General features: G+C 40.9%; 1 protein-coding gene across 1 annotated transcript in view; it reads left to right on the top strand.

The window, feature by feature from the left end:
- robo2 (roundabout, axon guidance receptor, homolog 2 (Drosophila)) overlaps positions 1–14,250 on the top strand; it is a 553,585-nt gene that overhangs the window by 305,480 nt on the left and 233,855 nt on the right. The window contains 1 exon segment of the mRNA XM_060943573.1: positions 12,479–12,636. Within this exon segment, the coding sequence (XP_060799556.1) occupies positions 12,479–12,636 (158 nt within the window).

Raw genomic sequence — 14,250 nt, forward strand, 5'->3', positions numbered from 1 at the left:
ACTGTGGATAGAGTAAAACAGTTATTCCACTCAATCTCGTCGTACATGGCTTAGCGTCGCATGTATGACTCAATTTCGTGGAATAACTGTTCAATATATTACTTTGCCGTGGAAATAAACACTGCGGTATATTGTATTTCTCTCCATCTTTAAAGTAACTCCATCATGTGCTTTGTAGCTGGTTAGTTCCTGTCAAATGACTGGTTCCAGTTATGTAGATTGGCTTATTGGGCAAAAACTATTTGGCAAGGTGGAGCTATGGACAGTCAGAGCATCTCAGTTTGTGATGTCACAAAATAAACTTCACAGCTTTGAACCCATCATGATATGCAGATTATTGAAGGATGGTGACGTGGTATCGAATAATTTTGAGCTGCAGAACCTGTATGCTCATGACTACATGATTATGCGGTTACTTTTTTAAAGTAATTGTACTTTTAGGTGTTGTTTTTAATGTTGTAAAACGTCCAGAAATATAAGTTTGATCCTGTTATCAAAAAAAAAAAGTCTTAGGGTGTATTCAGACCAGGATAGTTCGATAGTTCACTTGCTTTGGTCCGAACCAAATGTTTTTTTTTTATTTTTTAATTTTGGTGCGGTTCGCTTTCACACTGTACATTTTAGTAAGCGGACCAAAATCTGTCAACAAAGCCACGCCTCAATTATATTTTGACCCCAGAATAGTATCCAGGTCATCGTAATAGATGAATTTCTTTTTTGCGTCGCTAGTACCGCCACTTTTTGAAATAATGTCCCTGATTTTAATGTAGGTCTGACGGAGTTTCTTCACTTTTAGCCGACATTGTTCTGGGAGCGCGTGAACCCCTTCTCCTTCATTTTCTCACTGAATACAGCAAACACGTCGGCATTTTTGTGTGTTCTCTCCAAAAGCTCAGATATGTGGACATCTGCCCATATATCCACAAGGGTACACGTTTCTTCCTTGGCCCACGTTTGCCCCCTACTCATTTTTTGTACTCGCCTACCACTGGTGACTGAACGACTGTTGTAAGGTTCCCTTGACAACCGAAACAGTGTTTGCACTTTGCGGTGGAGTGCCAAGACTCTGTTTCCCATAATGCTCGACAAACGACAGAAGCTCCCGAGGTACAAAAAAGCAAAACTGTCGGATTAGGTCCAGTCTGTTTTCACACCTCCAAAAGATCCGCACCAGGGTTCCTTTGGTCCGGACCGAGTCCGACCTTGCAGCTCGGTCTCAGTCCGCTTGTTTGGTCCGGACCAGAGTTCGGTGGTTTGTATTCAGACCAACCCAAAAGATCCGGACCAAGGGAAATTTGGTTCGTTTGGTCATTTGGTCCGGACCAAACAACGTAGGTGTGAATACGCCCTTACACTACCGTTCAAAAGTTTGGGGTCACCCAGACAATTTTGTGTTTTCCATGAAAAGTCACACTTTTATTTCCCACCATAAGTTGTAAAATGAATAGAAAATATAGTCGAGACATTTTTCTGGCCATTTTGAGCATTTAATCGACCCCACAAATGTGATGCTCCAGAAACTCAATCTGCTCAAAGGAAGGTCAGTTTTATAGCTTCTCTAAAGAGCTCAACTGTTTTCAGCTGTGCTAACATGATTGTACAAGGGTTTTCTAATCATCCATTAGCCTTCTGAGGCAATGAGCAAACACATTGTACCATTAGAACACTGGAATGAGAGTTGCTGGAAATGGGCCTCTATACACCTATGGAGATATTGCACCAAAAACCAGACATTTGCAGCTAGAATAGTCATTTACCACATTAGCAATGTATAGAGTGGATTTCTGATTAGTTTAAAGTGATCTTCATTGAAAAGAACAGTGCTTTTCTTTCAAAAATAAGGACATTTCAAAGTGACCCCAAACTTTTGAACGGTAGTGTATGTTGCGGAGAAGTTGCACTCTTCTGTGTGTAGGAAACTTCCCGACTTTAATGTGTTCTTAAATGTTCCCAGATCAACCGTTCTGCTTTTTGCTTTCCTGATTTACAGCACACGTTTCATTCTGGTTATTATTAAATGATGCAAATCAGTGCTCGGAAACTTATGAGTGACAAATTCATGCTAGTTTGTGAGCATTTACGTAACTGGCTAGTGATTTGGGATGGAAAGAAGAAATGAGGGTGTTCCCATAGTTTCTTAAAGTGCCATTCCACCATTGGATGTATTCTTTGGCATAAAATGCAATATATTTTGACAACATATATAAATGGTATCACTAGATAGAGAAATCTTTTAGCTTCAAAATGATATATCAAACATAATTTTTTGACAACGACAAGTATATTCATTTTGCGACCAAAGTCACCTACCCTTTTAATTTCCGCGCGTGATGTCATCGGCAGGTTCCCCTTCTTGTGTACCACGTGACGTGTGACGTGGCACATATTATCAGCAATGGCGGATAGAACGCGATAAAAATAATACCAATAAATCTAGCTAATACCAATAAATCTAGCTAACTGAAAGATTAACTCAATTTTTTGCAATTTTTTTGGCCCCCATATACGAGGAGAAATTACTCTCACTTTGGGGGTTTCCTGGTCTAAAAATAGACTGACACGTGGTACACAAGAAGGGGAACCTGCTGATGACATCACGTTTCACTACCGCGTGGAAATTAAAAGGGTAGGTGACTTTGGTCGCAAAATTAATATACTTGTCGTTGTCAAAAAATTATGTTTGATATATCATTTTGAAGCTAAAAGATTTCTCTGTCTAGTCATGTTGTCATAAAATATATTGTATTTTATGCCAAAGAATACATCCAATGGTGGAATGGCACTTTAAGTGTGGAGGAAAGCGTCATTTTTTAGCTTCTTGAGGAACACACAGTACAGTATCTTTCTGTCTCTAGGCTGCATAAATAAGGCTTTATGTCCCACATGGATGGGTTTGGGATGTATTTATTCTTTCTCTCTCTCTCAGTTGATGAAGGAGGTTTATGTCCTCGTAGCCTTGTGCAGACAAATGGTTGCGTTTTTGCTGCTCAGTGTGCAATGTACCACATTCTCACATTAACTTTTCACCCCTCAAGCACTCATTGTGCACAAAACACACGCACTCACATTCACATTTATGCTTACACTCGCTCGTAGCCAGCGGCTGTACAAAAATCTACGGTTCCTCCAAGATCGACAATTTTGATGCTTTCCATTTTAAAGCCAAAAAAAAAACTGGAAAGTGGAGCTCAGTAATCCTGAAGCAGCATCACTTTTGGGAACTGAGATGAAATGTGGTTACAGCTCTGAGTTAGTGATGGAAAATAAATCTCTCTTTCTCATGCATGCATTCTTCCTTTCCACCACCTGTGCACAGGTAGAGTGGACTGGCGTGGTACGATCAGTAGGAGTTGTCTATCTCCAGGCGTCTATCCCGTGACACTCATGACCTTGAGCTTCTTGTGCATGTTGTGGCTATGTAGAAGATGTGGGGGGGGGCAGTTCTCTGAGAAATTCTCTCCTCTGGACTTTTGTTCAACCTACACTCACTGGTCACTTTATTAGGAACACCCAGCCGTCCACCCGCGGTTTTATTTTCTGCAGTTCTCTAATCAGCCGATCCCTCGACAGCAGCACGACGCATCAAATCACGCAGATACGAATCAAGAGCTTCAGTTAATGTTCACAATGTTCAAACATCAGAACGGGGAAAAATCGTGATCTCACAGTGAAGTGTGACTTTCTTTCTTTCTTTCTTTCACTGCGGCACTGTGGGTGCTGGTTTGAACCAGATGACTTGAGTTGGGTTGAGTATTTCAGAAACGGCTGATCTCTTGGGCTTTGTTTTCACACACAACAGTCTCTCGAGTTTACACAGAATGGTGCGAAAAACAAAAAACATAACAGTGAGTGAGTGAGTGAGTGAGTGAGTGAGCGACAGTTCTGTGGGTGGAAAGTACAACCCCGATTCCAAAACAGTTGGGACAAAGTACAAATTGTAAATAAAAACGGAATGCAATAATTTACAAATCTCAAAAACTGATATTGTATTCACAATAGAACATAGACAACATATCAAATGTCGAAAGTGAGACATTTTGAAATTTCATGCCAAATATTGGCTCATTTGAAATTTCATGACAGCAACACATCTCAAAAAAGTTGGGACGGGGCAATAAGCGCCCTCTTTCGAATGCTGACGTAATCAAGCCGGAAGTTTTCCCTGCGTCTGAAATCGATCCCTACTCACTATATAGAGCGCTATATAGTGTGGACGCCATTTTGTAGCGCTGTCCGAAACCTTAGTGAGGATTATGTTGGAAATGCGCTCTGTATAATATGTATTTATCACAAAACTACATGCATGTATTTATTATTTTGAAAACCCGCCAGCCGACTGATCTGGCACGTTTTAATTGTGCGACAGTAATGACGTAAATACCAGCGTGACGGACTCGTCCTTATCCTGTCGTCTTTCCAACTCTTCTCTACTCCACGTTGGTTCGAAGTCGTATGGAATAATCTCCATCACTGATGAAGCTGGAAAATCTCAAAGTTAATCTAAATTGGAAATGAGATGGTGATCTGGCCGCTGTGTGAACAGTTTTCACAATGGCGGCGCTGACGCTTCACATTTGAAGTCTCGCACAAGTCTCGTGAAGTTCACGCGGATAAGCGACGCCTGCCGTGGAACTATATTCAACATGGCTAAAAACCAAAAAGGCTGATAAGTGTAATATAATATGCCAATATGAGTCATGATATAAGGTCAATGAAACCGAAAACATAATTGAATAACACGTCTCATCTCATCTCATTATCTCTAGCCGCTTTATCCTTCTACAGGGTCGCAGGCAAGCTGGAGCCTATCCCAGCTGACTACGGGCGAAAGGCGGGGTACACCCTGGACAAGTCGCCAGGTCATCACAGGGCTGACACATAGACACAGACAACCATTCACACTCTCATTCACACCTACGCTCAATTTAGAGTCACCAGTTAACCTAACCTGCATGTCTTTGGACTGTAGGGGAAACCGGAGCACCCGGAGGAAACCCACGCGGACACGGGGAGAACATGCAAACTCCACACAGAAAGGCCCTCGCCGGCCCCGGGGCTCGAACCCAGGACCTTCTTGCTGTGAGGCGACAGCGCTAACCACTACACCACTGTGCCGCCCTGAATAACACGTTAATTAAGAAATAAAGCAAGTTTAAAAATGACTTCAGTTTTTTTTTTTTTAAGTCTTAAAAAAAAGTTAAGTCTTAAGTCTTTTTTTTATGCATATAGTATTTAGTTTTTTTTTAATGCCTACACATTCCGGTCCTGATAGGAGCGAAATGTGTGGGTGTTTTTTTTTCCTCTCATCTCTCATTTCTCAGCCTCTCCCTTCCTGACAAGCCTCTCTCCTGCTTTGCTTCTGCGGACTCGTCTTGTCTGAGAGACCCTTCCTGCACTGTTCTCCGAATCGAAATTATGGATTTGATCAACTGGTCACTTCACACAATTGACACAATCTTCTCGACTAGAAGTCTGGGTTTGGGGGAACCTGCCTGTCCTGCCGGAACGTTTGCAGCCGGTACACCATGGATGCCTGGGAGAAGTGGCGTGTGGTGTGCTTGGCGATTCTTTCCGTGGAGGACATTGAGGATATTTACCTATTCGGAACCATGATCACAGGATTTTTGCTGATTGGACTTGGCATTGCCCTGGTGTATCGAGGAAATCAGTTAACGGGGGCAGCTGTTCAAAGCCTCACAAAGCTGCCCGACATGATTGAGGCAGTGGGCAGAGCCGTCAGCACTCAGACTGTGGCTATTCAGAACATGAGTCGCAACATTGATAACATCATGGAGAAGTTGATGGCTTTGCAAAGAGAAATGGATCATTTTGGTGGCCAGAATGGACAAGCGGGTTAAGCGAAAAAGGACATGTCTACCCATCTTAAGTCTAAACAAATTCCAATCTTATCTTGGCTCTCCCAGCCAGCACTGCCTTCAAGGCCGTCGCTGTAGAAACGCGATTCTCCCCCTGGAGTTCACTGCAGTGAGACTCTGTGTGTGTGTGTGTGTGTGCGTGTGTGTGTGTGTGTGTGTGTGTGTGTGTTTTTTCCTATACTTTTTCTGTCTGTACTATGAAAGCTAAGTCGAACCGGAGTCAAATTCCTCGTGTGTGTAACATACCTGGCAATAAAGTGCTTCTGATTCTGAGTTACGCACAAGAGGCGGAGTTTACCCCTCGTAAAATAGGTGTGTCTAAGTTGTGCTCAATTTTGACCTTCAACTTAAGCACATATTTCTTGAAAGAGGATTTGGATTCAGTCCAGAGCCAATGTCTAACCATTTGTTTTGAGCTGTAAATCACTCAGAAACTAAGGAACTATGTTATTCGAGGGCAATAACTGACAGTTATTCCATAAAATTAAGTCGTACCGGTACATGAGCTGATAGCTGACAGCATCTTGATATCGGAAAGGGTTTATTATGATTGCTTAGGGACCGGAAACCAGACTTTCTGCTGCTGTGCATGTTAAGGATCCCCGAAACGTGGATTGAAAATCCGATTCTTTGGCGTCTTTGGATATTTGTAGTTAAGCCATAACAAACCTTGAATTGTAGGAACCTTCAGTCACTTCTGATCACGTCACAAATTCAACTGACTGTCAGTAATTACGCGTTTGCGGAATTAATTAACCGGGGGATTATGTCTCTTGCCCTGCTTGACAACATGTTTTGCCGACTAAGAAGTAACTTACAGTTGTGATATGTAAACAAACGAAAGAAACTTCCAATAAAGTATCCTCGAACAAATGACAGTTAAATAAAAGTGCAATATAAACATCCGGGAATGACAAAACAACCAAAATTAATATATCAATTGTTTATAATACAGCAATCGTGAAGCAAGAAGAGGAGATGATGCGAAGATGCAAGGGTTGTTTGATCATCAAGACATTCACTTTCTTGCAGCGTGTTTATATTTGATTTCAGTGGCGGAGCGGGGAAATACAATCACTCGTTTTTGATTGGAATCTTGGCAACTTTCATTAAAAAAACCCATCAAACATCTTTAAACAAGATCAGTAGGTATTCATTAAATTAAGTGTTCTTGGATCTTGTGCTCAAGAACTTAAATTTGTGCTAAAACACTTGTGTTAACCGAGTTGGCTGTAAGCCGTGGACAATGAGATTGAGTGGAATAACTATAGTTAGTTTTTTCTTTTTTTATCAGACATCTAGTTTTTAGGTTTGTTTACCTGACACGTTTCGACATACGACTGTCGTCTTCCTCAGAGCGTCACCAGATGTTGTTGGTGACGCATCTTTTATCAGTTGATGTTTCCGAAGGCCAAGTCAAGTCAAGTCAAGTTTATTTGTACAGCGCTTTTAACAATAAACATTGTCGCAAAGCAGCTTTACAGAATTTGAACGACTTAAAACATGAGCTAATTTTATCCCTAATCTATCCCCAATGAGCAAGCCTGTGGCGACGGTGGCAAGGAAAAACTCCCTCAGACGACATGAGGAAGAAACCTCGAGAGGAACCAGACTCAAAAGGGAACCCATCCTCATTTGGGCAACAACAGACAGCCTGACTATAATATTAACAGTTTTAACATGAGGACAGTTTCGTTGATGTTATAAACTCTTCATTGATGGAAACTTGAGCGCAAAACTGTTCATGATAACTGCAGTCCTAAAGTCTGTCTGGTTTGACAGGTCGGTCACGCCTTCTACTGTCTGTTCATCCCCTGCAAGATGGCACTCCAGGTATGGGAGAGCATGTACTGTATGCTCCCTCATCCCGGTTGATGGTCCTCGGACTTTGCTTACGGATCTCCATGGCCTCCCTGATCCCCCTGATCTGGGGGAATGCCAGAGTCATCCGCACAGAAGATAATAAACATCAGCGCTGGATCAGGGAGGCCATGGAGATCCGTAAGCGAAGTCCGAGGACCATCAACCGGGATGAGGGAGCATACATGCTCTCCCATATCTGGAGTGCCATCTTGCAGGGGACGAACAGACAGTAGAAGGCGTGACCGACCTGTCAAACCAGACAGGAAGGCCACGCCTTCGGAAACATCAGCTGATAAAAGATGCGTCACCAACAACATCCACACGTAAGACGACAGTCATATGTCGAAACATGTCAGGTAAACAAACCTAAAAACTAGATGTCTGATAAAAAAAGAAAAAACTAACTATATTTAATATATGACATAATGAACGTAATCGAAAGAGTGGAATAACTGTTTTATTCTAGCCACAGTCACTGGATTTTGAGAAACGGAGCGTTTTTATTTTTATTTTTTGTAAATTCGATAAATACAAACTTTATACAAAACGTCCGACAAAATCATTTCCGCTTAGAATGTGAAACAAAGCGGCGAAACGACAGGAGCGATTTGTGAGGAATGCGATAATTCTTGAAAAATAAAAAAAGATACATTCTTTCCATCAAATATTTTTATTCCATATTTTGTTGCTTTTTTTTAATTTTTTTGGATTTTGTTTTCGAGTCGAGTTTTTATTTCGTCCTCAGTTGGTTCAGCAACAAGCGCCGCCATTTTCTTTTTCTCTACTCACAGTATATGAGCTGATATCCTCGTAGTAGAGTAGCCAATCAGAGCGCATGATTGCTCATATCCAGTGAATGTGGATAGGAAAATATTTTACATGAATATAACAATATTCATTAGTTAATAGTATAATGCGTCTGTTAATTAATTAATTAATTAATTAATTAATAACTCAGATGATGTCTGAGGTGACACTTTGCTTATATCGAGAATTACATTTTTTTATGAATAAAATGAGTCAACTTTCACATTATTACTTTTATCAACCCTGATGAAATTCGCCTCGATTACGTTCACACGTTACGATTTTCTGACCTCGATTTAAATCCAGTCGATTGTGTTTTCAACAATAGACATTGTGGCAAATCAATTTTTTTTTCAGAAAAATGAAGATTTTAAACATATGAACTAATAAATTCATCCTGAATAATTTAAGCCTGAGGTGACAGTGGAAAGGAAAAACTCCCTGAGACTTCATGAGGATGAAACCTCGAGAGGAACCAGACTCAAAAGCGAACCCATCCTCATCTGGGTGATAACAGACAGCGTGATTATAAATAATTCGCTTCTATATGATCACAAAGCATAATTGTGTCACCAGAAAATTAATCATCGCTTACAGAATTAGCATCTCAGCTTATGTCTGTTAACTTCTGGTGCGTAGAGGCAAAATATTCCTTCCTTGAAAATGAAAGACATGATGCTTGTTTTGCAAAACTACAACTAATAAGAAGCGCTCACACACCGGAGCGTTGAGCTGAAAGGTTAGCAGTGTGGGTTTGGAAGAAAAAATAATAATAATAAGCACGACTAAGCACAAACTAGCATATGTCGCTTTTTTTTTTTTTCCTCTGGCACATGTCCCTCATATCAGACTTCCATCTAACGCGTCTCCACACATGTCTCGACTCGCTCCTAAGGCTCTGAGCGCAGATTTTGAGATGATGCCAAAAAAAAAGGGCAAAGCCATTAATTTACTCTGGAAAAAAAAACAGCCTGAAAAGCAAGCAAATAAATAAATAAATAAATAAATAAATACTCTGCAGGAAAAAGGTGTAGAGAGAGAGAGAGAGAGGAGTAAGTGCAGCCTAGCCTTTTCGCCCCCGAGCCTTGCAGACAGATACAAGTCTCAGCGGTACGAGTGTGGAGCGAAAGTGAAAAATATAAATATTCATCAGATACGAGGAGGAGAGAGACTTCCAGACGGAGAGACGAGGAGTGCTGGAGAGAAAAAGTTGAAGGGTTGAGATTTTTTTTTTTTTGGAATACAAATCTTGCACTTACTTTACTTTCACCCAGTTTCTTATTTCACCACCATTTCATATTATTATTATTATTATTATTATTATTATTATTATAACACAGACGTAAAGTATATATTCAAAATGGCTGCTTTGTGGATAAGGGGGAAAAGAAAGAAAAAAAAATCCTTGCTGAGAGAGATGCTCCAAACCAAGAGCTTTGAAACAGGCGGGTTCCAGTTTGGAGCACAAAGCTCTGGTCTCTAGAGTCGACACCACAGAAGAGTCGAGGAGCCAGGATTGTGGGTTTTTTGTTTTGTTTTTTGTTAAACTGACACTTGACACTTAGATTTCCATTTTTTTATCCCTCCATCTGCCAAAGTCTGTGCATCTGTGCTCTCGTTAGTGTGTCTCATAGAAATGCATGATCTTTGCTGTAGTTCTGTGAGCTTCATCCCTTAGAGTGTTTTCCATACTGATAAATAAGGGTGTAGAGGAAAGTGTGTGAGACACCGAGAGAGAGAGAGAGAGAGGGCTCGTTGCATCACTGAATTTTAATCCATTACTATATATAGGAACAATGACATTAGAACGAGCTCGTTAAAGCTAGACGGCCTTTTGATTTCATAAAATCGGTGAAATTTAGTTCCGTCTGAAATGTGGTCATTGTGATAGATGTTTATTTCTGTAATATCTCACAAAATATCAGGCCGTTCTGTTCTGTGGCTGGGAAGTTATTTAATTTGAAAGGATTAAAGCAAATAATGTGCATGAAATCGCTCGCTTCGCGCAGTCAAGCAGACAGAGGAAGTCCGTGTGCGCATGCGCAGGTTTACCACCTTCTTCTTTTGGGTTTTACAGCAGCTGGCATCCACAGTGTTGCATTACTGCCATCTACAGGTTTCCCTTTGAGCGTGCACTGACAGTTCCATCATTCTGTCGCTAAACGAACAGCTGAACACACCGAGGTGCTCGCTGAGCGCCGATATTTATTAGTTTGGTCCTGCGTTTCCTTTCCTTCGTATACAACATAACGTCTTTCCTTCTCGCTTTCTTTCCGTTACTGTAGTCGGTCTTTCACGTTTCATTCGCACATTCACGTCCTCCATTTTTCTCTCCTGTTTCAAATTTGTATCCCACAATGCCTTGCGTGAACGGGGAAAGCCCACCACGTGATGTGATGCATGACGTAGGATCTTGTATCGGGTCACGGTGAAGCAGGAAAAAATAGCGGAGAATTTAAGGCCACATGGAGATAGATTAATTAATTGTTCTGTTTTAAAAAATAATAATAATAATAATAATAAAATTGGAAGTCTTTGATTCAAATTCAGTAGCTTTCGGTCCACTATAACAAAAATAATCGGGTGTCAGGAAAATTCTTTTTATGACCTACACTTGAAAAATCTGAAAGGCAGTCTAGCTTTATTAGAAACCTGTGATGTGCAGCTGTACGACTGTTAGAGCTGCTGTTATAGAAAATTAATCAACACGTACGAACCAATCAGAATCCAGAATTCAACAATGACTCGTGCCTGAGAATGAGTTTGTCTAATCTCATCTCATCTCATTATCTCTAGCCGCTTTATCCTGTTCTACAGGGTCGCAGGCGAGCTGGAGCCTATCCCAGCTGACTACGGGTGAAAGGTGGGGTACACCCTGGACAAGTCGCCAGGTCATCACAGGGCTGACACATAGACACAGACAACCATTCACACTCACATTCACACCTACGCTCAATTTAGAGTCACCAGTTAACCTAACCTGCATGTCTTTGGACTGTGGAGGAAACCGGAGCACCCGGAGGAAACCCACGCGGACACGGGGAGAACATGCAAACTCCACACAGAAAGGCCCTCGCCGGCCACGGGGCTCGAACCCAGGACCTTCTTGCTGTGGGGCGACTACTAACCACTACACCACCGTGCCACCCAGAATGAGTTTGTCTTTTTTTTTTTTTTTGCAGCATGACTAGAAGATGAAACGCTTTATTTGCCATGGATCCATTGATGCAAACCGCGTGTGCGTATGTGTTTGTTTGTTTATATACTACCGCGGATTAAATGTCCGTGCAAGGATAGTAAGATATGACAATTTTGACCTTGTGGGGACATTTGGATGGTCCCCACAAGGAAATAACTGCTTTTTTTTCTTTTTTTTAAGATAGATAGATAGATAGATAGATAGATAGATAGATAGATAGATAGATAGATAGATAGATAGATAGATGAGCCAAAAAGTTTCCTTTTCATTACTGAGGTAAATGTTAGCTTTAGGTGCAGGCACAGCATTAATAATAATAATAATAATAATAATAATAATAATAATAATAATAATGTCAGTGGAAGATTCTCACAAGGATAGTGAGACGTGTGTGTGTGTGTGTGTGTGTGTGTGTGTGTGTGTGTGTGTGTGTGTGTAAATATGTGTGTATGAGTGACAGGACCCTCAAGGGCATCCTCTCCCTCTGTTTATACTGCTGTCTCTACAGGGAGCCCCATTAAATCCAATTAGATTTTACTTGTGCTTGCCCCGCTAACTTCACATGACATCACATGAGGCACGTCTGAAATCACAGCGGTGATTTATAGAGACGAGCCGCGTGGCGTGCACAACCCATCCCTGATGCTATTTGCAGGCTTTCTGTCATGTCATAGAAATGCATTCATGACTTTCTTCTCATGGAAGTCTTTCTTTCTCTCTTTCCCTGTCTCAGTGCTGAGGGATGATTTCAGACAGAACCCGACAGACGTCGTGGTGGCGGCGGGAGAGCCGGCCATTTTGGAGTGCGTCCCACCTCGCGGTCACCCGGAGCCCACCACTTACTGGAAAAAGGACAAAGTTCAGATCGATGACAGAGACGAGAGGATTAAGGTAGAGGCTAAAACTTGGTGAATTGCTGTTGAGGATTTTTTGTTTAATACACAAGATTCATTTTATAAACAAGCTTAAAGTGCCATTCCACCATTGGATGTATTCTTTGGCATAAAATGCAATATATTTTGACAACATATATAAATGGTATCACTAGATAGAGAAATCTTTTAGCTTCAAAATGATATATCAAACAATTTTTTGACAACGACAAGTATATTAATTTTGCGACCAAAGTCGCCTACCCTTTTAATTTCCGCGCGTGATGTCATCGGCAGGTTCCCCTTCTTGTGTACCACGTGACGTGTGACGTGGCACATATTATCAGCAATGGCGGATAGAACGCGACAAAAATAATACCAATAAATCTAGCTAATACCGATAAATCTAGCTAACTGAAAGATTAACTCAAAATTTTTCGCAATTTTTTTGGCCCCCATATACGAGGAGAAATGACTCTCTCACTTTGGGGGTTTCCTGGTCTAAAAATAGACCGACACGTGGTACACAAGAAGGGGAACCTGCCGATGACATCATGTTTCACTACCGCGCGGAAATTAAAAGGGTAGGTGACTTTGGTCGCAAAATTAATATACTTGTCGTTGTCAAAAAATTATGTTTGATATATCATTTTGAAGCTAAAAGATTTCTCTGTCTAGTCATGTTGTCATAAAATATATTGTATTTTATGCCAAAGAATACATCCAATGGTGGAATGGCACTTTAAGGTTAATATTGATCATTCTGTTAATTGATGCGTACTAACAGAGTTCGTCTCTTCAGTCCATGTGCACTGTAACTGACTGTAGATTATTTTCATGCTGATAATCATGTTGCTCATTTGAATGGATTTACAGCAGGTTGTTTTTTTTTTTTTTTTGCTTGTTTTTGCTATTTCCATCATATGGGAATGATGTAGGTTATCCGACGCCACATGGGGCCTGACATTCAAACCAAAAATGTGCTTATATTACATCCGATGCTATATTTTTCTGACGTAAAAAGTCGTTTTTCTTGTCAGACACTCAGAGTTTTCTGGCTGTTCATTATTAATGTCACTCAAATACTAACTAAATACTAACGAGACAGTCAATGATGGTCTAGCTCACTCCGGCCCTGTCTAGTCCAGGAGGAACGATCTAAACTGGGCCACCTTGCGCAATAAATGTTACAAGCTATATACACCATATAGAAGTGATATCCAACCTAGGAATACCGACCTATTTGCCAGAAAGAATCCAAAACAGCGAGGAACTGACTGAAAAGAAGCGATTTTTGTTGAACTGCTGTTGAATTAAGGATTAATTAGTTCAAAACTTCATTAATAATTGTAATGAAGCAAATCTGGGTGGAAGTTCTATGCACCCTAGGTCCCCCTACCTTCATACCAGAAAGAATCAAAATCAGTGAAGAATTGAGGGAGAAGAAGCGATTTGTGTGGAAACTGCTCGTTAGGGATTGATTAATTACTCCATATCTTCATTATTAATTGCAATTACGCAAATTTGGGTAGAAGCTATCCATATGCACCTCAGGCAGACCAACCTTCCTGCCAAAAAGAATAAAAATCACTGAAGAATTGAGAGAGAAGAAGCAATTTTCGTGAAATGTGGA

This window comes from Neoarius graeffei, chromosome 17 (assembly GCF_027579695.1).
Source record: "Neoarius graeffei isolate fNeoGra1 chromosome 17, fNeoGra1.pri, whole genome shotgun sequence".
In the NCBI taxonomy this organism is placed as follows: Eukaryota; Metazoa; Chordata; class Actinopteri; order Siluriformes; family Ariidae; genus Neoarius; species Neoarius graeffei.